The sequence below is a fragment of the Cebidichthys violaceus genome, unplaced genomic scaffold, assembly GCF_023349555.1.
Source record: "Cebidichthys violaceus isolate CVI_PGR_0920_01 unplaced genomic scaffold, fCebVio1.0.p SCAF_10, whole genome shotgun sequence".
Taxonomy (NCBI): Eukaryota; Metazoa; Chordata; class Actinopteri; order Perciformes; family Stichaeidae; genus Cebidichthys; species Cebidichthys violaceus.
The window spans coordinates 7,616,272-7,640,239 of record NW_027176263.1 but is presented as its reverse complement, the minus strand read 5'-3'; the positions used below and the strand labels follow the sequence as shown (position 1 = coordinate 7,640,239).

At 40.5% G+C, this 23,968-nt stretch overlaps 1 protein-coding gene across 1 annotated transcript; it reads right to left on the bottom strand.

Annotated features, from left to right (window-relative positions):
* Window positions 1-3,252: 3,252 nt before the first annotated feature.
* prim2 (DNA primase subunit 2) lies at window positions 3,253-23,229 on the bottom strand. The gene is made up of 14 exons (XM_068717819.1): window positions 23,158-23,229; window positions 22,352-22,501; window positions 22,112-22,224; window positions 21,133-21,227; window positions 20,922-21,042; window positions 20,170-20,265; window positions 19,271-19,408; window positions 16,576-16,643; window positions 13,652-13,724; window positions 13,243-13,428; window positions 6,899-7,025; window positions 6,566-6,648; window positions 5,345-5,413; window positions 3,253-3,992 (listed from the first exon to the last, which is right to left on the bottom strand). The coding sequence occupies exons 2-14, from the start codon at window positions 22,494-22,496 to the stop codon at window positions 3,765-3,767; spliced, it is 1,542 nt and encodes a 513-aa protein (XP_068573920.1). The 5' UTR covers window positions 22,497-22,501; window positions 23,158-23,229; the 3' UTR covers window positions 3,253-3,764.
* Between the last annotated feature and the right edge of the window lie 739 nt (window positions 23,230-23,968).

The following is a 23,968-nucleotide window of genomic DNA, read 5'->3' as shown; positions in this document are numbered from 1 at the left end:
GAAATTATATTAGGAAGAGGACAAACAGAAACATCATGCTGTGAATAGAAATGTACAATAGAGTCAATGGTGAGCGTTCAATACTACTGGCATACAGTGGCAATTTTGGTGTGAACATTTTGGTGAGGTCACACAATATCTGCACAAGAAAACTTGAGGATGCAATCCAAACATACCATAGATATGTCACACTGAACCACACTCTCACACCTGTGCACGAGTGAGAGGGAGACACTGAGATTGCTGTGACCAATGCATCGCCATCTAGTCCAGAGGTAACTCGTACTGTAGTTCAACAATCCACAGGAGTCATCACTGCTGTTGTAACGTTAACGTTAGTACAATATCAGTCCTTTAGCTTTACCCTGATGCAAAAACGCAGATGCTGGCAAATCAACTTTTGATTTGTTTTGGTGCATTTCCACTTCACAAAGCAGGTGATCCTTTTAGCTGCGACCGGCAGCTCTATAGCTCACTCTTTCTTCCACAAAAAATATATCCCCACCCTTTGGCGGCCACAGTTTTCGCCCTTGTAGGTTGAAATGTAGACACACAGGTCAAGGGTGTGTAAACGCACAGAGAGAGTTTACGGCAAACTGCACGTTTACTGTTGGCCGCAGCCATATTGGGTTCCAGGCTTCAAGCCCTTGTAGATGAATGTCAAACATAAACCTGCCTTTTTTTATGCTGTGCCGTGGGATGCGACAATAAAAAATGAGACCTGAATATTTTATTCAAAAGATTAGCATTGCCTAAGGAAGGAAACAGAAGTCAGAAAGGGTTTGCAGCAATTAAGAGGGCCGAGTGGAGACTTAGGTCTCAAAGGAATAATATAATTTGGCGAGCTAATGTTAGCTAACCTAAGTGCTTGCATGCTAAATAAGTACTTCAACTTGCTGCTTAAAATAAACAACCACATGTAGGACACTTTCCAAACAAACCGGTCAGAGTGAATCCTCATTCATTTGACACGGTTTCTAATCAAGCAATTAGAGCCATAGTTTACTCATTGAAACAGGAGCGATGCAAACAAACACAATTCAAACACCAAGCAACTAACGCTAGTTAAATGAGCATGCAACAAAGTCTCCACAACACACTCCAGAACAAACACTATGTGGTCTAGAAGCTTTGTATACAGCCATAACCAGAAATTATGTCTTACCTTTGCTGTTTTCTGATCAAAAGTTGTGTTCAAGGGAATATCTACGTTTCTAATGGCTACTCCAATGTGTGGACAGTTTTTGAGTCGATTCCAGCTGTCTGTAGTCATTTGCATGGAGGAGTAATTGTCTGCCTTCCTCCAGCATCCAACAGCCTAACCTCAACCTTCCAGGTGCAGACAGTCCGTGTCTCCTTCTTCAGGATGAATCGTACTGAACTCATCCTGAAGGCATTGGCCTGAGGCCTGTGCTGTCAAAAATACAGTAGTGGTGCAAAGTCATGTCATGAAATGTTACTTCTTTTTCATTGGTGACGGGCTGTCCCGCCTCCCAACACTTTAGCCCCACCCCTTTAATTACCGTTTGTAGTGGGCGCCATTATTGGTCTAAGCAAAGTTTGTGACATTGCGTGTGTGTGTGTGTGTGTGTGTGTGTGTGTGTGTGTGTGTGTGTGTGTGTGTGTGTGTGAGGAATTGTATGTATATTGAGTGTCTGTGAGGGGGGTTTGAGGAATGTGAGGTGTGAAGAAGGTAGTTGACAGAGGTGTCTGCCCAGGACAATGGGTCAGGATCCAAGGGGGAGCTTATCAGATTTCAGCCAATCGTGGAGCTGATCGATAGGCTGAGGAATGTAACTTTGGGGGGACAAAAGGACTGTAAATCGAAGGAGAGAGTTAGACCTTCTCCTGACCATGATGCAGATATACGTATCTGTCTCGTGGCCCGGACAAGGCCTTAGACTCAGACCTCCTCCTGACCATGATGCAGACATGTCTCGTGGCCCGGACGGGGCCTCACTTTCATGAAATGTATGTTTGTTTTGTTATTAATAGTGTACTTCAGCTTGTAATTGTTCAGCTTCTGTTAGTTATTAAATACTTTTGATTGTAAATCGGAACCAGCTGGTTATTTGATACGACTCTGTTGACAAAAAGTACAGTAGAGAGCGTGACCTGTGGACTTCCATAGCGAGAGAGGTAGAATCCCAACAGTGTGTGTGTGAGGATGGTCGGAGCCATCACAAATTCACACTTCCTGTTGTTACGTTCCTATGTTATACCTGAAGTTCTGCTTTCTTTGTTTTACATTTGAATTGATATTACTCATCTATGGTTGTAATGCAAATGAATTTGAGCATGGTATGTTCTGCAGGATTCACGAAGCTTCACTCCAGCTACAGGGCACACCTCTGCATACAGATGCTCCCTGTATGTCAGCTTCCATATCAGGCTCATGGAACAAATGTCGCTCTTGGTGTCTTGGATTAAATTCCTTGCCCTTTCGGATAATGCACCACCCCCAGAACACCTCTCGTCCATGTAATGAGCCCTGGAAGAAAACAAATCGCACAACGAGAGTGAGCAAGTTGATGACTAATGATTGTAAATCCATTCAGAGGAGATAAACACTGTCCCAGTCAACTGCCTGCCCACAATCTAAGAAAGCGCCCAGCTTTGTCAAACGTAGTCATGCACAACCAAATATTAAACATCAAGGGTGTCTTGCTGACAGCAGCCTGGCTGCGCACTGTTATCCAGTTGCCTTATTATAGTGGATAAATCCTGTCTGTGTCAAGCTCCATGCCTGGATTTTAAGACCTAATTTAATTCCAGCTATGTGCAGCTCTGGTGCAGGCCGTGTGTTTAGTGCGCCGACGTTACAAGCGTGATGAACCACGGTGAGTGTCACAAAGTCTTCAAACAGGAAAGCCTGCAGAACAAATGTGTGCAAGTGCTGTGATTTCTTTCTTTTTTTTTTTACATCTGGAACCCTCACGGAGATAAAAATTTGATTTAAAATTCACAACCATTAAATTACAGAAAGGTTTCCATTCATACATTCGTATTCATGTAATTCAGGGCTGCCTGTTCAGTGCATCTAATTGGATCTAAAGATAACACATAGTAAGAGTGGATACCTCCTAGAGAGCAAAGACTAGAGGAGCAGCCTGTGATGCCACACTGGCGCAAACATTTTCCCAAATTATTGCAAACGGTAGTTTGAGAGGAGGAGGAAATATCTGCGGACCATGTATGCTTTGAGTAAACTGCATTGTGCACTATGAGGCAACATTCCAAGAGGCGGCATAATAAAAATGTGGAAATAGTTTATTTTCATCCATCCTCCTGCCACAATTCATCCATCCTCCTGCCAGCAAATACAATGACATTGTTTCTGAGACAGCTGGGTAATGTTCTAGTCATCACCCCCCGACAACCACATCCCTGCCAAAACACTGTGCACTGAGACTGGATAGAAGCCATCTGAGTTCAGACCAGGGTGGGGAAAAAGAAGGAAATACAGAGATAACTTTTAACAGTGCTTAAACAGAAAAAATTAATGACGCTGCGTCACCGACTTAACGGGAAAAATGGAAGGAAGAAAGCTCTGCTTTGGTCTGACGTTGAAGTTTGAATTAGGTCCAGTCGAGGTCAACTTAAAGTCTGCTACGTTGAGAATAGACAAAATATGGAGAAATGACAATGAGTGATATGCAACTTGAATTCTTAACATGTCATGTAGAGCTAAAGTTAGATTATGTACCACCCCTAACCTCCAGTCCTTATAGGAAAAAAACAGATAAAAACACACAAAAAGAAAATCAGGCATCTTGGAAGTAGGAGTCCAGGTCCTCCGTCACCTCAGCCAAACCCTGCGATGCGTTTGCTGCCGACTCTCGAGTAGCACTGGATCCTATGGTGGCCGGATTTTCCTGCGACTTATGAGGAGTGTCCGTCTCTCGCTTTATGTCCTTGCCTCCTCCCAAAGCTTTCTGACTCTCTATAAAGTACTGGTTGGGGTGATTGAGCGAGAAACTGGCTTCCTCAATCTGCTCAATGAAATAAAGGAAACACAGGAGAGGAAGGACAAGAGGAAATGAGAACAGAAGAGGCAGGTTGGTGGAGTATTGATTGATTGATTCAATGTTATGTCATCTGTTATGAGATGGTCATGTAACATCTGCTTCATTGGGGACGATGTGGAATGGTTTGCTAATTTATTAACAATGTATTAACAATGATGAGGACAGCAGGCTTTCATGGCCAAATTAGCGTTCTAATGGAGTGAAAAGATGAAATGCCCTTTCAGGAAATAAAATGTCAAAATCACTCATGAGGAGTACAAATCTATGAATCCATTAACAAGTTCAAGCTCTTTCAAATGCTCTTCCTGCAACATTTTACACCTTTTTTTAAACAATTGTTTAATTGTGAATGATGTTTTCAAAACCATTAAATATGAGTAAATGTTGAAAATGACTATGATGGATTTGTACAAAACGGCATCAGCATCCTTAAATCAGTAAAATTAAGTTCTGTATGGAGACATTTCACTTTGCCGTTTCTACCTGTTGAACAATTAGAGTGAAGAAAACAAATTTCTAAAAATAGTTGTGATGTGTTTTAAGGGCAATTATGTAGGGATTTTACAACTTCCTAGATAAATATTATAATGCATCTGCATTGGGCCTAAAGGGTTGTTGATCATTACATAAAAAGATAATACACAACATACATAAACGTGTACTTAAAATAGCATACATATATAAATACATATCTAATAATTCATCCACCTCCCCTAAACAGCAACTTGTTTAATGCTTTGATTTAAGAATGTTGTATTCTTTGGTGACCTGTGGGTGTCACTGTGCATAATGCTAAGCTACAGGTATAAACAGTATATAAACAGTATATATTATAGTGCATTAGACACTTTGTAGTTTTCGTAAACTTTTCAGAAGAATCGCAGTAGTTTACACAACGGTGTTCCAGGTGAATGGGTGCGTTTGAATGTGAATTTATATGAAACGATCCAGCATCTGAAAACTGTGAGCCAAACTCTGCTCAACGTTATGCATTTAAAGTCACAAGCAAATATGCTTTGAGTTTCAGACCTTGGTTCCTTTTTCAAATCGCTGTTTCTCTAAAGACGAGGACCTTGAGTGTGACTGAAAGGGATGATGACTCAAGCAGCCAAACTAAAACAGATTAAATTAAACAAGTGTCCATGGGGGACTAAAAAGATCTAAACGCTATAATAAACCTATAAAAATTAAGTGGCTGTGACAGCCAGCTGATGATGGAGGGGATGACAGTTCTGGGTCTCTCCTGAGGACCAAACCCCCGTCTCTGACAAAGGTAGCCCCAGTTACACCGGGCTTCTAATTAAATCTACACTTACGTTGTGTGTCAGCTCAAAGTACTTCTGGCACGCCAGCTGAAAGTGCATCCCTTTAACCAGCTCCAGGATCTGAGACAAAAAAGGTAGAAGTTAGAAAGAAATGAAGAAACTGGCTTATAGGGGACTATTTTCCTTCTCCAAACTGTTAAACCTTAAATACTGACACAGTACATTTACACATGATAACGTCAACATGTTGTGTTGTTGCAGCTGTGTATACAAAATTGTTTTAATTGGCTTTTGGTCAACCACATACGCAAACATCACTCATGAATCATGACAGAAGTGAGCACATCCGTCAAGAGATCTTTGCAAACGCAATGAAAACAGATCACAGGCTTATTTGGGATACTTTAAATATTCATGCACTGATTAAAACTCTTTGTAGAATCACCGTTGGCAACGATTACACCTTATCGTACATCTTTTTTTTTCCTTTCTGGTTTTCTTAAGCTCTGCAAAGCTGAAAAGAGATGATGTGAGCAGATATTTTGAAGCCCGGGCCTTGGCTGCTTCACATAAGACCTCTCACAATCTTGTACGACACTAAAAGCACTGTAGTGTTGGCGACGGCATATTCAGGGTAACTCACCTGCTAAAATATCAATCCAAAAGGTCTCCAGCACTCAGTAAGAGAGAGAGAGCGACTGTGGAATCTGCCTGTTTTTGGCTCCTTCATTATTCCCTATATTCCTGAAGGCTGCCTGCAGCGGGATACTGCTACAAGCATGCTCATCACCGGGGCTGGTTTTAGATCAGTGATGAGCAGCTCTTAGTTTATGCCAAATGATGCAGTTTTTATTATTTTGTTTACAGGAATACCAGGAACATTTGCAAAAAGCGCACAAAAAACTCATATTAAAAAAGGGCAAACACTAGCTGTGTTGTGATTTGAGTTATTTTTCCTCTAATGCAAAAGAAGACACTTAGTACTTCCCCTCCAATTTGTGAGCTTTATTCTGGACTGGAAGGTTCTTAGGGGATTAGAGAAACAGCATGCTGAACATACACAAGACACTAGATCATTCTGGACTATCCTCACATTGCAACTCTTTCAGAAATAAACCACTATTGTGGGAAGATACATCGAGAAACTAATAAATGCTTTAGGATAAACCTTTTTTATAAACATATCTGAGATAAGGGGAGAACTGTCCTCAGAAGCAGATAGTGGTGGCTAGAGGGCCATTGGAGGCCCGCCCCAGACAGGACGGCACCCACCTGACTGATCCCACTGGGAGACACTTTGTAGACCTGAAGCTTCTGCTTCAGCAGTTCTGGGTCACTGTGACGGAAAGGACAGCCTACAAACACAAAATGAAAATTAATTAAAATAAATGAACACATAGATTAACAGTTAACATGGCACATTACTTGTTTCACGAATGCTGAAATAGTCTTTAAATTAAAAAATAGCATTTAGAGCTTCACATGCAATCTCCACTATCAGTTGTGTCAGTTTCCAGGCAAAGTACTTGAACTAAAACGCCTGACAATGGCAGCTGAGTGGCTCATCACGTGGGTAATGGCTTCTTCCAACAGTCATCAACTCACCGTGATGGTCGCCTTGGCTGGGTGGGTTTGATAAAATCACCTTCATGCAACTGTAGGGGGTGTAGTCTGTTCGCTTGCCTTCTTTGCCAAACATGTGGCGCACGCTGTAGGCATATGCTTTGTCAAACTACAGAGAGGAAGAGAGAGGGAGGAAAGGAGACAGGAGGCAGAGGCATTAGTGGGGATGAGGGTGTGAGAGGGACAAGGTTGGGGTGAAAAGAGACATCGTCGTACATCATGTCACTTCTGACGCAGTGTTTTCCTCAATGAAATATGGAGCGATTAGAGAGAACCTGCTGTACAGGTGTCGTCACACTCCAGATAGCTGAATTATGGATATTCTTTCCATTTTAATTGCTTTTGACCCTTATCCTGCAGAGCACTTTGATACAAAATGAAGAGTGTGTTTTAAATAGAAAAGGACCTCCCAATACAATGTAGCGGTATCTACTACTACTACTACTACCACCTCACTGTGTAGCACTTCAGTATTTATTGTTCACAGACTCAACTTTTGAGGTATTTCTTTTAGAGAATCTTCATTTTAAAACTACCTTATACAACTACTCTGCATCTCAGAGGAAAGTGTTGAACATTTTCCTCCACTAGATCTATTTGACAGCCGCAGTCACGAGTTACAATAAAGCCGTGTAAAGCTGAGGCCCCTTTCCACATTTCAGAAGTTAGTCGTTTCCTTGCCCACCTCAGCATCATATTGGAGGGGGCCTGACCTTTTGGTTGAGAGCCAACTAACTTGGTTACAGTCAAACTATGAGAGTCACTGATTTTATAGCTGGGAAAAAAGTGATATGATCTCTCAAAAAGCAAACCTTAAAGTCGAGGACACGAGTAAACTGTATTAATAAACTTTAAAGTGCCAAACATCTGCAAACCGTCACACCGTCTTCTGTCCAAGTTGTTCCAATCAAACCTCCCTTCATACTTCTTAATGGGGCTCACACTACACACTCTTCACAGTGAACTTCTTCTATATGTACAGAGCTCATGTGAAACCATTAAAAGTGATTTACAGGGACCCTGCCTCTAAAAATCAAACAGTAAAATACAAACAGTGTGCTGCGACAGTAGCAGAACACAATCACCAGGACTGATCCCATCATAACACATAAATGTTGCAATAAAACCCTTGAACTTGCTAATGTGACAAGCCGCAGCGGCAATTCACAGATCCATAAAGTCCTCTTGAAGTACAATAAATCAAATATTAATTATGTGAAGCGTCGGAGGATTCAAGAGGCTGTTTCCTGATTTAAGACCCCCCTACTCTATTAAAACTGATCCTGGAACTCCACCGGCACTAAAGTGTGTTTAATATGTGTTATGTGAAATAATTAGAACATAAAAAGATCCTATGTGGTCTAAAAAGAAGAGATACTAAGAAATGATATACTAAACTCTCACTGAGGTGGCCTGACTTTCTTTTTTTTTTTGCTACAAATGGAGATTAAAGTCAACTTCACAAGAACAGATTATCGACAAACTCTTTCTTAAATCCTGAGATCAACCCAAAATCGATTTCAGACATCAGCATTTCAGATTCCCGTCAGAATCGGATGTGCTACGGTGCAGCTTGTTCACAACTTGTCCTATTTTTTACTCGCATTGAATGCAACCCCTCTAAAAATATTCCCACGTGTTCCTACACTTCAGCCCACACTTCAGATAATCCTGGATAGACTCTACTGTGATTTTTCTGAATTCCCTCAGTTTGGAGGTCAGCTGTGTTAGAGAGTCTGAACACAAGCACAAAGCGGCATTTAAAAAAAAAAAAGGAGCAGAGCCACCGCTCCTCTGGTGCACATCTTGGCTCATGGGGGGCTTCGTCACTGTAACATCCCCCCACACTCCAGGACACATTCACAGAAAACCTGAGGCGATGGAGACAGAGAAATAGGACACAATCAAAGGGATTATGTACGTGTGTGTGTGTGTGTGTGTGTGTGTGTGTGTGTGTGTGTGTGTGTGTGTGTGTGTGTATATATAAACTTGGCATGGCTTCTTAGGCTCAGTCAGTCCACAGTGACTGATGTGCCTGCAGCTCAGATTCCTCTTACATGTAATACCATTAAAATAAGTCCCATTTTAAATCTGCACTACAGGCTTTTTTCGGAACCTAAAAACAATAAAAAGGTGAGGGACTATGAACTACCGCCAGTGTGCTCAAGTTGAGAAGTTTGATGTTGCAGGAAAAAGACAAGGACGGCTTTATAAAAAAAAAAAAGTCATTTACACACAAGGCACCGGTAGATCTTTAAGCTAAAGGCAACGGAGACAAATTACAACTGCACAGTTCTTAAAACACTAAAAAGTTGCGCTGAGCATCCACTGAAAGAGTTTAGCGTCATTACAAAAAATAAAAATAAAAACGTTCCATTAATTTTTGTTTTAGAAGTTGTGTAGATAATAAAATGAATGACAGCTGTAGGTTTAGTGTCCTGGTACTGTGCATGCTGGCTCACTGGAACACTGTTCCGGTTCAGACATAGTTCACACTCCATGACTTTATCTCTGATTTTACCCTCACTCACTGTTATTGGAGATTCCTGACAAAAGCCTCAGATGTTCAAAATGTGAGCCAAGAGGCTCGCGGCTGCCTCTCAGACGTATTCCAGATATCTAACAGAATAAACATCTGGATACGTCGGGGAACTACAGCCAATGAGAGCCAGGACAAAGGTTGAGGGGAGGTCCTGGCGGATGGGTCGCCTCGCCTCTAGCCTACCTGTTCTACGTTAAACTTGCATTCATTATTACCAAGACATGTACTGATCGTATGTTTTACAGTTGAAAAACAAACGCATGAGTACTTTCTAGTGCCAAAACTATATCATGCAGCATTTATAAATGATCTCAAACACATCTTTGGTATTTCTCTTACCAATCAGCCAACATAAACAGCGATACAGATCTGTGATCAGCTAATCGGAGCCATTTATCTAACTGGTATTAATGTGCATTTCTCAGTGAAAGCAAATACCAATTGTACAACTTCAATATTCAGCATGAGCAGTTCAACCAAGTCCCCAGGCTTTAGATTTTCAATCATTTATACTAGATAAGATGATGTATTGGTCGATATTCTGTTTACTTAATTGGGATCATGAATGTCAAGTTGCTGAAATAGTAAAGATCCCAATGAATTCCTAAATCCTAATGAAAGAATTATGGCAACATCTAGTTAACATTGCCTCTCTTGTCTGCCTTCAAGAACAAAAGTGAAGTGAAAAGTGATATTTTTGTATACAGCTGGGGGCTACTTTCAAATGTACTGAAAATTCCATAAAAAAACAACATGGTGTATATTTGTATCCAAACTTTAGAGCAGTTAATATAAAGTGTCATCTAATAAAAATCTTCCATTGTTGAAAAAGGACCCCAGAGCAAAGCAAAGCTATAACAAGAAAAATGGTGTCAGTTAGTGGAAATTAATTAACCTGAAGTTAACATCTGTAAAACAAGCAGTCCTACCCTGAGGGCAATACAACCCGCTGAAATGTGGTTCAAACAGACACTCCTCGAAATGAATAGGCTAACTTCATGTGGTGAAAAAAAAAAATGGATGGATCAAGTTGATTTCATCAATCCCCCCCCCCCCCCAGTCTAATATTACACTGCTCTCTTCCTCCAGGCCTCTCTCTCGGCATCGCTGCCTCCCATCTTTTTTCCTCCGTGCCTGTCGCATACTAATGAGCAGGCTTTTTGTGCAGCATGCCACAAAGTGCAGTCCCCGAACTTAACACATACATCATTGTGAGAGCAGCGATCTGTCAGCACCGCTCTGCTGTGGAACAAGAGCTGGGTGTTGCTGCACAGCCCATCGCGCTTTCTCTGGGAGCTCGTACACGGGAACCGAAAAGAGGGCCGCAGCGTGAATTCCATGTACTGAAGCCGCCACCAGGCTCTTACTGGAGGCCAACAGCAGATTGGAGGACTGGAGAGAAAGAAGGCGGGATGGATAGACTCTGCTTATTAGTCTAGAAATGGATTTTAACAAGCGTCGGCAACAAAGCCGCACAAAAAGGGTGACGGGAAATCTTTAGATGGCTCGACTAAATGTCTGCAACACACAAAACCCTCTTTCTGAATTTAATCTTTAGAGAGTAAACAACTCAAAAATAACTGCCCTGATGTCAAACATGTTCTGCTGCAGTGCAAAACCCTTTCAAAGAGCTCCACAAATGACTGGGGATATTTTTGTCTACTTTTCATCTCGCATTAGTAATGCAACCTTGTTAGTTCTCAGTATCGGTTTCCCTGACAGTATTTCCCCTAGTCCTGAATACAGGTGGTCATTGCAGTTAATAGGTACACCAGCAGGATACTCATTTTTACAATTATACAAGGAAAGTGTATTTTTAGAGGCAGGGTCCCTGTCAGTTTTAATGCTTCGTACTTGTTTGGAACAACCTGGGCAGAAGGTATTGAGGTTAAATATTATTGATACAGTTCACTTGTTTACTCCTTGACTTTGATGTTTTGCTTTTTGAAGGTTTTTCCAGTTAGATACATTCTAAAAATGAGTTTCTATTCACACCATGTTCACTGAGGATTTTGGGAATTCTTTAACCTCTTCGTCACTCACAGTACTTATGATACATTTCTGTATAGAAAACTGCTTTTTACCAATTGCATATTAGTGTATTTTTCCTCCTCTCTACGAACTTGTTCTTTTGCACTGGCTGAGAGATGTGAAAAACCTTACAAAAAGACAACATATCTGATTTCCGAACAGCTAAATACATGAAGGACTCTCTGTGTATCTTTGTCTGGTCAGAACTATTTGATGCGTCTTCTCATTACAACAGACACTGGGGCCCCAGCAGTAAACAGGGGCTCAAGATCTCCCACCAATATGTCCGAACACTCTGTCTGTCTGATGCAACACATGTCGCCGGACTGGAAAGAGTGCAGACCGCCCGGAGCGACATGGCAGCCATGTGATCTACTACTACTACTACCAATAATTATCTAAAAGACAACACGGCTCGGGGATCATGGGGCGGACGGACACGGACACACACACACGAGCCAGATCACTGCACCGGGTCCCTTTTTAACTCACAACTAAATGATTTCTTGGCACTCACCTTGCACCCTGTTAATACTGCATCTTTTGATGAGCACCCAAAAATGCAACACACCGAGTGTGTGAGTGAGTGAGTGAGTGTGTGAGATTAAGCAGTGTTTATCAGTGCAGGTCAGATGGACGATATTTACACAAGCTTTTACTTTTCAAATGTAAGGCTTTCTCTATTATTGTCAGGAGGTGGCGCTAATTAGCCAAATTACAGAAAGTTATGCCTCTCTAAATCTGGACCTTTGTACCGGCAGTTAGCTAACGTTAGCCAGCCACACCTCTGTTGAAACGTCCAACATTAATTTGGATACAAAGCGCTCCGTGTGAAGGTGCAACAGAAACAGACAGGGAGCTGCAGTGTTGGTGAATGACGGCACATTTTACAGCCTCTCTAGCTTAATAGCTGTCATGACGTATGTGTACGTTAGCTAAATAGACATCCTGAATGGTTTTACTGCTGAAACTAAGGATTATTTTTCATTTTAATTCATTGATCTTTTCTCAATTAGCAGATTGGTTTAAAAAATGTTACAGTTGCTAGTTAAAATCAACAAATTGTAACTTCATAATTTTTGGGGGATTGTATTTTGTTTTGCTACTATAGACCATGGCACAGAATGAAGTTCACTCACTGGAATTGAAAGTTCATGTTGTTGTGTCTCGTAAGAGGCATGATATCTCGACAATGAACTGGCTGCACTGAGGATGGAGCATATCAAAAAAATACTCAAAAACCACAGTGAAGTTTGAATCTTCCATATCTCAGTTAGATAGGCCAGCCAAGGCACACAGAGATGTTCTAATAGTCCGTAGTGTTCGCGGTGAAGTCATATCTGTGAAATGATACAAGCCTAATTATCTATATAACAGTTATTCTCTTGACAGCATGGCTTGATAACATGGTTCACAACCGTTTAATAAATGTCGGTGCAGTCCAGGCTCGTTTAAAATACAAATAATAAATATAACAGAAATATCTAAATAAAAATGGATTCATATTTAAAGCATTATAACAATCTGTTCTATCTGAACTGTTCCATCAGGTGGAGTATCTAGTCACTTTTGTCTCCTATTCACATAATACATCATATTCGGTTCATTACGAAACTATGGCGAGGTAAAATAGACTTTGTCAGGCCGCCACAGTCTCTGTAATTAATGGCAGAAACTTAACATTTAACAGGAAGTTCAGCAGTCAAAAGTAATACCTTAAAACATACTGTAGCATTGATGTTGTCAGCATTACCTTGTCCGCATCCACTTTGCCTCGTATGAACTCTGACCTCCAGAACTGCAGCGCCTGCTCCAGGGAGAGGCCGATCCCTTTGAGGAAGAGGCCGTACTGCATGCGGCCGCCGTGGCGGAGATGGTGGTTCTCTCGGAGGGACTGGTGGAGCTGCCTCATACAGAGCGGGAAGGACTTTCCCGAAAGCTGGAGATGGACAACAATACTACTGTAATCCATCTGTACATGAGAATATCTATTCTTTTATTTTACCCTAAAGTGGCATTAAATACACTTTATTTTCATTCCTAGCTCTGTGCCACCAGAATAACTACACAAACCTCATTATACACTTTTACACCACACATTCCTTGGGAAAAATGGCAACTTCAACCTGACATTTAAGGAGTAGACGGTCAATGACACTTACTGAATCAATTTGATCCAAGGAGATTTTCCCAACATTCTTCTGGATGCTGTAATCCTGTCCCACATAGGCATGACTAAAACAAGAACGCATTGTTAAAAAATATCAGGACTGTGACAAATAACAGTTCAGAAGCAATCAGGGCCATGAAATCTGATTTTACATTTGTTCGCTCAATGTAATCAAAATAAGACCCGACATTGAAGACTAGATTCAATCATTTTTCAAACGTAAATATAAAACATCCTCTGTAACCTCCTTTCACCTAAATGTAAAACTGTTGCGCCGCCATCAGATGTTTAAATCGATGACTTTGGAACCCATAGAGTTCTGCATGGCAGTGCTTTACTTTACATTGTGCTCCCCCTACCAAAGAGATTAGTGGCCTGCCCACTAATCTGAAAAATTTGCCCACTAATCCCCCATCAACAAGCGGGCATCATCGGACATCACTCCTTCCACCCTTATATTCTTACTTTTATCTAAAGTAAGATAAACACTAACGGTGTTCTGAGCTGCTCTCCTTTGCCATTGAAGCTGAACTTAACACTGTTGATATTAAGACACTATTTAATGCAAACTTGAGTGCTTTTGCTGAATGGTAACTTCGGCGTCTTTAAGCCTGGAGCCTATTTTCCCACGTTATTGTGTCTAGTGGGGACAAAAATTCTTAAACCGCTCCAGTATTGAGCAAGGACGCTGCAGACAGCACCCACAAAATGGCCTGCAACGTAATCCTTCCGGGTAACAGTGCACCATCATTGCAGAACAACTAACAGTAATAACACAATATAATATACAATAATAACAACCAGACCGGATGAAGCGCAAGGTAAAGAAAAACATTTTATTTCTCTGTCGGGACATTTCCATGTTGCCAATCTGAGCCTGTAAGCACATTTAGTGGACACAGATTGACGCCATTACATTGCAGGCCGTTTTGCGGCCTCAATGCTGGACCAATTTCAATAGTTGATAATCATTTGCTAGTCAAATGCCTCCGCGTTGGAAAGCCACATCACCAGCGTAGCTACGTAGTTATTGACGCCTACGTCGTTACCACACCAACACATACGTATAGGTTGGTATTAGGGCCGGGCGGTAAACTGGTTTTAATTTCCCATATGATATGAATTTTTCATACACCGTCATACCGGTATAGCCGAAACAACTGCTGTCACTCTTCAACAGGAAGCAAAATATATTGTTGGCCGCGAAGAGTGCTACGGTTGGAGCTACTTATGTAGTGAGAGGGACCCCTAAGTTATGGTTATAACTTTATAACACAACAATTAATAACCCACAACTAACGCTCTTTAACAGGGCAACACCACGGCACACAACAGTTTGTGACACATAAACAATTTGTAACAACAATAATTGGACATTTATAAAATTTCACCGCCGAACAGCATGCTGGGTACAGCTCGGTAGCTAGCCGTTAGCACAACAGTCTGCTAACAGCTGGGAGAGGCTCCGTCGCGTTACTTAAAGAACAGAAAAGAGCGATGCAGGAGGAACAAAGACAGACCGGAGATGCACCAATAGAGTCTGTGCCCAAGAGAGGAGCTGTGTCTGCTGTTTGGAAGTGTTTTGGTTTTAAAAAATCCGACGTTTTGAGAGTTTGGAGCCACTGTTGATGCCGCTGGTGGTAACACGAGCAACTTACGTCACCTCAGCAGAACACGCGAGTTATTTTCATATAATAGATGCAATCTGAAATATACACCTTGAAAACTGTAAACCTATCTACATCATATTTTTATGCTTGTTAAATTATCAGTAGCGATAACTAAATGATGCTTATTATACATATTACAAACAAAAACACTTTAAAAACTCTATAAAAATAATTTAAATTATTATTTTTTGCCTTTTGGGGTATTTTGATTAGACACATATGCTGAGTAGAGTGTAATATGTGTGGTATTTGTTATAAATGGACGTTGGTACATAGAGGGTGATACTTGGAGGGTCTTAGGACCTAGGGGAATGTAGGTGAAGGAAGCAGGAAGAGACAGAAGACACACACACACAAACAGCTGTTCACCGCTCGCTGCTGGTTCTTGTGTTAAAAATGTGCTTAATAATTAAACGCTCGATATAATCATTTTTGGCGTTAATTAGTTAATGCATTAACTCGAAAAAAAAAATACCGTGAAACCGGTATAATCTTACAAAATACCGTGATATACATTTTTGGTCATACCGCCCAGCCCTAGTTGGCATGTGGACACACTGATCCCATCTGATCACTTGAAATAACAGTGCGGTTCGTCGCTTTTTTGTTGATAGTAAAATTTTAAATATTGCAACTGAGGACTGACAAAAGAAGATGCCGTATTGGTGAGGTACTTAAATGACGCAACAGGCTTCTGAGGCTTGTATTGCCCTTTAACACACCAAGCTAAGCAACAGCTTTTACTGCACCATTCCTGTCAGGAGAAAACTAATTGCACTTTGTCCACTTGACATGCTGATCACATTTCCTCACAGCACGACTTTAAGCGGGTTTCCAAACAATATTGAATTTGGCTCATGCAGGGTGTATACTGAGCTCCATTTAATCTATTACTTTTACCATTAAAAAGGCACCTTTGCATAAAACTATTATAAAATGAATTAATCCATATCATGGCCCCAACACAACAACCAATACAGAGATACAGTACAGTGCATGAGAAGTATTAGTCCTAAGTATTTCAAGACAGAGTTACAGTAACAACAGGAATAGATGATGCTGCACACGTAGCCAGGCAACACAAATACCCACAACATCTGGACTTCACTACAAGGACAGATTGGGTTTACTCAGACCAGCCACGCACTGCCGTTCTTTGGTGCCAAAGATCAATCCTGCTAAAAAAAAATTCCAAACGGAGTCCTGGTAAAGTGGCAGCATAGTTATTAATCCTGCTGCTGCTTACCTGAGGTGGTTAAGGAGCGGTTGGAGCCGTTCATCAGAATGCACTGCTGGTAGCGAGCGGGCTGTCAGCTGCAGATGAGATGGACATCACATGAGTAATGGTAAAGAGTGCTTTTCAAAGGACAGCCCAGCATTGCAGGGTAAGAACAAAGATTAAGTACTTCACAGAACAAAATGTAAATAAGGATACATCAACTTAATTTATTAATTCTTTTAAGTTCATTTAGAGTCATTATTAAATGGCCCCATGTGAACCTTTCAGCTGAGAGTGTGACTGTATGTTCATCCCTCCCAAACAAAAAGCTTTACTTTGTTTAATTGCTTTATGAACATGAGTCCAATCAGCAAACAAGCACAAGTCCAGAGTCTAAATCATTTCAACGACTGCCTTACATATACACACCAAACAAAGTTTCACATCCACTGTATTTCTGTTGTTTTCTGCTAAAATGAACAGCCAACCAATAACAAGAGTGATATGGAGAAGCAGCTTTCAATTTCATGCCTTTTTAATGACACATTCTCTGCGATGTCCCGGCGTCGTCCCCGGTGGGGGTAAATAACCATTATAGTAACACACAAACAGTCACAACGGCACAGTTACAAGCAAAATTGTTTTGGAGCATTATTCCATTCCAACAGTTAGTGGTCCGGATAATTACCAGGAAATGGGAGAATGGCAGAACTGGTCCAAGTTGCTCTTTTTAGTTGTTTTTCGTATTGTAATTTGGAGGAGGCGGTCCTGCTGTCTGTCCCATGATGGAGGACATGTGTTAAAGCAAATCAAGTGCATGTTGCCCACGATGAAAACATTAGTGCAGCAGCAATGACTTTCTATACCACACCGAGGACACACAATCTAGTATCCAATCAGGACTTGGACTCCAGACTGGGTTCTACAGCCAGTGGAGTTTTCAGAGTGGAGTCCTGAGAGGATTCTTCACATAACTCGCCCACAATAAACCGTTTACCGCTTCTGTGAAGTTAAAAGCACAAAAATTAGAGCAGCAGGTCAGGTGTTGGTGCCCAAGATGCTCTGCATGCATTTTGAGATGAGTAATCTACATAAAAACTACTCTCAGAAATCACTGTAATTGTAATAATCAAGCACATTCAAGTAGTGACTTTTAAATGAGTGCTCCATTAAGCATTTTAGATCACTGGCTAAACAGAACCCACTCTTTGTCATGAACAGAGGCAACACACTGATTGAAACTGACTACACAGTTAAATACAAAAAGGGCCGAACAACAAAACCAAACCACCGAACAAAAAAAAAAAAAAAACGCTCCTTTGTTCAAACTGCCAAATCATTTTCTCAGAACAAAGCAATGAACTGCCGGCTCTACGGTCGACTCAAACCGCTGCTTTGGAAAGGCGTCTCTTTTGACAAGATGATGCATGACGTACACTAGAAACATTGTCCCCACTACATTGTTTTCCACTTGAGAGCACGTACAAGTCATGAATAAACAAACAAACCTCTGGTATCTGGGTCAAGACTGTTTGTATGTTTATGTGTTGAAACAGGATTGAATTATCTTTTCTGTGACACATGCATGACCAGTGCAGCAGTGTTAGCATGCGATGCATAGTGATGCGTCCTTCCGTGTCGAGGCTTCGGAGCCTGTGTCGAGTAATCCAGGAAGATTTTGGTGAAGCGCGTATCGAGGCTTGTGTTGATGACGTATGTGGTGACGTTCGAAGCCTCGCGAGCCGGCCGTACCAGTGACTGATTCAGGAAATGGTTCGCGGGTTGGCGTGCGATTCGAAATATAAAAAAGGGGCAGCGAAACGCAATGGAGTGGTTTGACCCGTCAGAGGGATCAGGTCTAATAATTATGAGCCCATTTTCAGCAGAAGGTGGCCGCCGTTATGCAAACACTGATCCCTCATGTCGATCTGATATTAGAAAGGTCGACGTTCCAATCAGAACATTAGTGATTCGCTGGCCTTTACGCTGACTTTTTTAAAATTTCTTCTGTGTCTGTGAGTTGCATATATTGTAGATTTCTTTCTCATTAATGGAAGAAGTCTATTCATAAACCTTTAGCTTGTTGAGCATGCTTGTGCCTGTTCCCGAGTCAGGACACCTCACCACGGTGTAACGATGGTTGTCTCCTCACATGTTTCATAGAGAACGCCTCTGGACCTCCAAACACCATGTTCCATGTCCCTCAGGGCATTCAATGCACAAACACGCTGGTATTGTGCCTTCACAGATCCATCCACCCCCAAAGCCTTTAAAAAAAAGCATCATGCCTGCAGGGAGAATGAGCACTTTTCATACTAGCTGTCCCCCGTGTCACATGTGCGCAAACTTATTCCCCCCATTTGAACCTCGTATTTCTCCAGTTTCCCTTTAAGGCACTGAAGGCAACAACCACAGTTCCAACTTCAGATATAAGATAGGAGGTGTAATGGTGAGGCGGAGATTTTCTTGGCACACTGTGAGCCTCTTAGTACCAATTGAGCATCATTTAAACTGCACAGCATACCTGACAATTGTTGATGTGTACCCATCATCTCAATTTCTAATAAAGTGGTCTCTCTCTCTCTCTCTCTCTCTCTCTCTCTCTCTCTCTCTCTCTCTCTCTCTCTCTCTCTCTCTCTCTCTCTCTCTCTCTCTCTCTCTCTCTCTCTCCTGTATTAATTATTAATTCTTTCTAAAACAGTGAAGAGCTTCAAACACTTACTGCAAGCGCTTTAGACAGCCGGGTGCGGAAATCGTTGAGAACAATGGTGACAATGTCCTGGTGAGGGATGAACACGTAGCCGGCTTTGAGGTACACTTTCCTTGTTCGCACTAGATCCAGGGCATCTTGAAATGGGACCTTTAAAATAAAACAAAAAAAATAATGAATGCATTCTAAAAGATATAGATGTTACTACTCTGAATGCGTAGTAAATGTCAGGATGCTGAAGCCAACCCTTAGCTCTTTGTAATTTATATTCTAGTGATGTTAGATAAAGGGAGTGTGATGATTTACATGCTCTTAAGAAATAAGACTAAAATATAAATTCAAAGTCACGGCCATCATATTTTCACCTCTCCTTCTTTCATTTTGTGAATAGATAATTGTAGACTTAAATCCATTCAACTGTAAAATGATATAAAGGTGATCTCAGCCAGTTATTTCAGACAGGATGTTAATTCATACAGACTTAAGACATTTAGTGATTCAACAACATTATGTCCAAATATTTCTTAAGAAGTAAGAATAGATACTCCAATGCAGAATGGAAATTCTACATTTGGGAAAACACGATTCTCCAACAAGTTGATTCAAACTTCCTCATGGACCAATATTTGTCCTTTTACTTTATATCATGAGATGGTCTGTGTCCATCTGACAAAATATTGGCCCCAGAGGTAAAGGAACATGAACTGTAAAATAACATTGTACATAGAAATGTGTTTTGTGTGGGCAGGAGAGATCAAAATTCTGAGTGGTTTTGTTGGAGAGAGAGAGAGAGAGAGAGAGAGAGAGAGAGAGAGAGAGAGAGAGAGAGAGAGAGAGAGAGAGAGAGAGAGAGAGAGAGAGAGAGAGAGAGAGAGAGAGAGAGAGAGAGAGAGAGAGAGAGAGAGACTCACTTTGTAGAAGTCCTGCTCCTCCACAGTGGTTCCACTGAAGGTGGAACTGGAGTTGACAAGTTTATCCCGCAGAGTCTGCTTCTCCTCGACACTAACCTGAAGAGTTATTGATGAGGAAGATGAGTTTCAGTGAAGAGCTGCAGAGGCACCGCTGTGTCCGTGTTAATGTGTTAATACAGTGAAGGCTGAGGCTCGTGAAAGCAAAACATCATTTATCAGATATATGTGTCGGTTTCCTCCTTGCTTCACACATAATGTGTTGATGAATTATACAAAAATAAATTTTTTTTTTTAAAGAGTTTTTAATTTTCCCCCTTAAAATATGCATCTCTATTTTAGAAAATCTGCCCCAGTTATTTCCTTAATTGGGTCTAAAGACTCACTTAAAAGTAAAAGATAAACTACAGACACTTATTATTACATTTATCACTTCTGAAAGCACAAAACATTTCAACTTTCAACATTTAAACTTTTAAATCACCATTCAAGGAAACTTTTCATGTGTCTCGTTAAATCGATCAAACAGCTCCATCTAGTGGAAATACAATTCAACACAAATGTTACTTTTCCTTTTCTTGGTTAGTTTCTATTATTAATTTTGAAGGTTTGTATAAAATACATATTTTACAGACGCTTTCAGATCAGTCCGTAATATTGTACTTTTTTTTTTTTAGCAAAAATGAACCTTTTGAGTTCAAGTACATTCAATTAGAAAATAGGCTGTTGAAATATGTAAACGAAGACATACTCACAGTGTTGTAATGCAGATTATTTCTGTGAAGAAATTCAAGCTTCTGTGGCGCCTCCAGTTCATTGAAGCGATAGCGGAAAAGATCCACTTCCTGTTGTATAAACCACCGTCTCAGATCCTCCCTTTACAATTCAATTGGACATAAACGTTGAGTTGCATTACTTTTTTTAAATTACATTTGATTTGACAACAAACAGTCTACATAAACTTACGTTTGGCAGTAGGCAAGTCTGAGAATGAAGTGGGAGATGTGGTCCTTTCTTCTTCTCTCATATTCACTTGGTCCAGTCTGAGGTTTTCTGTCATTCTTGAAAGCAGGTACAGAATATTTTCATTTGTTTTCATTATTCACATTACCGGTACTTCATCTTCATAACTTTTGTCGTGTTGTGTATAATCTTAGCTGTGAGGTAAAATCCAAATAACAGATTTATTGAATGGAGTTTTGTGGCTCTGTATACATAACAGGTATTGCATACTTTTTTTGTACTACAGTTGTGTTTACAATACCTGTATTCCATCTACGATGACTTTGGCTATAGTAATTAATTTTTAGTTTGCAAAATAAAAAGCCACACAACCAGCTATTCAACTGTATGTTCATTTTGGAGGCTGCAGTTTGTGGTGCTGTTGAACTTTATTGTGTTTTACTGACAGGTGTCTCTGTTATTCAGCCTACCCCCACTGATGTAAACAAGAAGGTTGAAATAATTGAACTGCATGCCCGTGTACAGATCAGTTGTATTAGTCTGCATTGGTTTTGGCTCAGTGTACCCAAATAAAGTGGCATCTGATTGCAGTTTAAGGCGACCACCAACACAATGGAGTACAGTGTGCAGCAATAACTGCCGACATACACATATATGGTGGATGATTGCAGAGTGATGCATGATGACATGTTCCCAAACCCTGCATGCAGGGTTCAAAATTAACTTCTTTTTTTTAATCATCTGCCAAATGGTTAGTGCATGTTCAATTTTGGCAGCCACTCAATAGATTAACATTGGGGGTTTTTTGGCTGGTGAGTGAAGCAAATTTACCAGCCACACTTGGCTGGTACTAACTTTGAGCCCTGCCTGCATGCTTTCTGTGACAGTAAAGATTTGGTAAACTGTCATGAAGAAATCTCTTTGTGAAGAAGCTTTAGGACTCATGACAGGTAGTAAATGTAGCACAGGTAAACATACTCACAGCGTCTGGTCTGTAAGGAAAGTTCAGGGTTTTAGACACAGATTCCAGTTTACTTTTGTACTGATCAGACAGCTTCACGCAGCTCACGCCCAAATTCTCAATGGTCTTCAACACTGCGGTGGCATTAAAAAGGACACATTGTAAATATCAGGCCTTTTTTTAAACACTTTAAAAAATGCATTTCCAGAAAATACCAACAGCTCAAAATATCATCAAACAAGCACGAGACCCAGGTCTTACGTTTCAGTCGATCCACAGCAAATGCCTCAAATTCAGTGAGACAGATGTTTTCCAGAGGTGGCTGTCCATAGAACTGCAGAGGATGTCCGTAGAGCTCCGCCTGAGAGTTGGTGATGTACTTCTTTTTTCTGCTACCAAACTGCATGGTTCCTGATGGAGAGAGGAAACAAGAGAGTATTGAATAAAGACAGTTGGCCACTAGTAGTCAACATGCTGGCATATTTGCAGTAACTTAATTTTTTTTATTTTGGGAACACACAAGCAGAACAGACCAGTGTGAGCTTCAACAAAAGGTCATGAAAATGAATATAATATATATTTCTGTTTTGAACTATTTCAGCTATCTTGTCTTCACCAGGAGGCCAGTTTGGAGAATAAATAAAATGATATGTTGGATACTTGATACATAAGGTACCCCTGTCAACAATTAGCAATCTATTGACCCCATTTGGTTTTGACAAATCAAAGGATACTATTTACAAAAACAAAATAAATGACGTCCTAACCTCTGTTACTAACGTTGTGCCATTCTAACTGTGCAGAAGTGGCACCACACACAATTTAACTAGCTTCAACTTTTATCTGCAATAACCTGTGTAGAAAACTGCCTTCACTAAACTCGGTAAAGTACTTTGAAGCTACGACAGAATAAAGAATAGCAACGTCTTTGCGGCACGCTAACATACAGCAAACTGCCTTGTTAAAAGGGTTGAAGACGGTAAACTTCTAACACGAGCTCAGTAACTTATCACACGATACACAACACATACTGGAACAACATTTAACTGATTTATTGTCATTATTACCGAATAGACGACGAGGGTTGCTTCTTCTTCTCTGCTCAATCCCGCCAAACAAAGTAGGCTGTTCATACGCGGGTAAATGATGACGACACAGGAAAAGGAACCTGTCGTCACGTGTGTGCGCTCGTTTAGTTGTACCACGTGACCTACTATTTCGCCCCGGTCAATGCGGACTTCTATAAAAAGACAAGAAAAGAAACAAACTTTACAATTTTCTATCATCCTCACCTAGCCGTATAGTCAAAATGTTTGAAATAAAGCATAGTTTGTACATTGCATTCTTTTTACGACTCAACCTGGGTGTAACAGGAATTTTCGGGGCCATTTGTACAACATAACAAACGCACCAAGAACACACATATAGATTATATATAGATTAGATTACTTCATTGAATTGGAAGGTTTTGTACCCTGACTTTATTTATCCAGACGATCTCTACAATCAATTATAACAGTTAATGGAAATTTTGTAATCTATTATACCGGTTGTTCTGCAGTTGAGTGTGCAACGAGCACATATTCAGAAACTAGCGTTAAGTACGTTTACTCAAGTACATGTACTTCACTTAAGTATTTCCATTTTTATACTTAATACTATACTTGCAATTGCTATACTACTTCATACGTTTCAGAGGGAATTACTGTAATTTCTGCTTCACTATAGCCTACTTATTAGAAATCAATATTTCAGATTAAGATTTTAAATTAAAAAACATGAAGAGATTGATTTAGATACTTAACAGTATATAAATTACTTAAAACTACATTAGCTTCATCTAAATGCAATGTGTTATGCATTAATGCATCAGTATTT

Coding starts and splice junctions, on each gene's coding strand:
- prim2 (XM_068717819.1), bottom strand. CDS start 22,496: ATGCAGTTTGGTAGCAGAAAAAAGAAGTACATCACCAACTCTCAGGCG. Junction 20,266..20,921: donor ATAATCTGCATTACAACACT/GTGAGTATGTCT, acceptor ATAACTCTTCAG/GTTAGTGTCGAGGAGAAGCA. Junction 7,026..13,242: donor GCAAAGTGGATGCGGACAAG/GTAATGCTGACA, acceptor TCCTCTCTGTAG/TTTGACAAAGCATATGCCTA.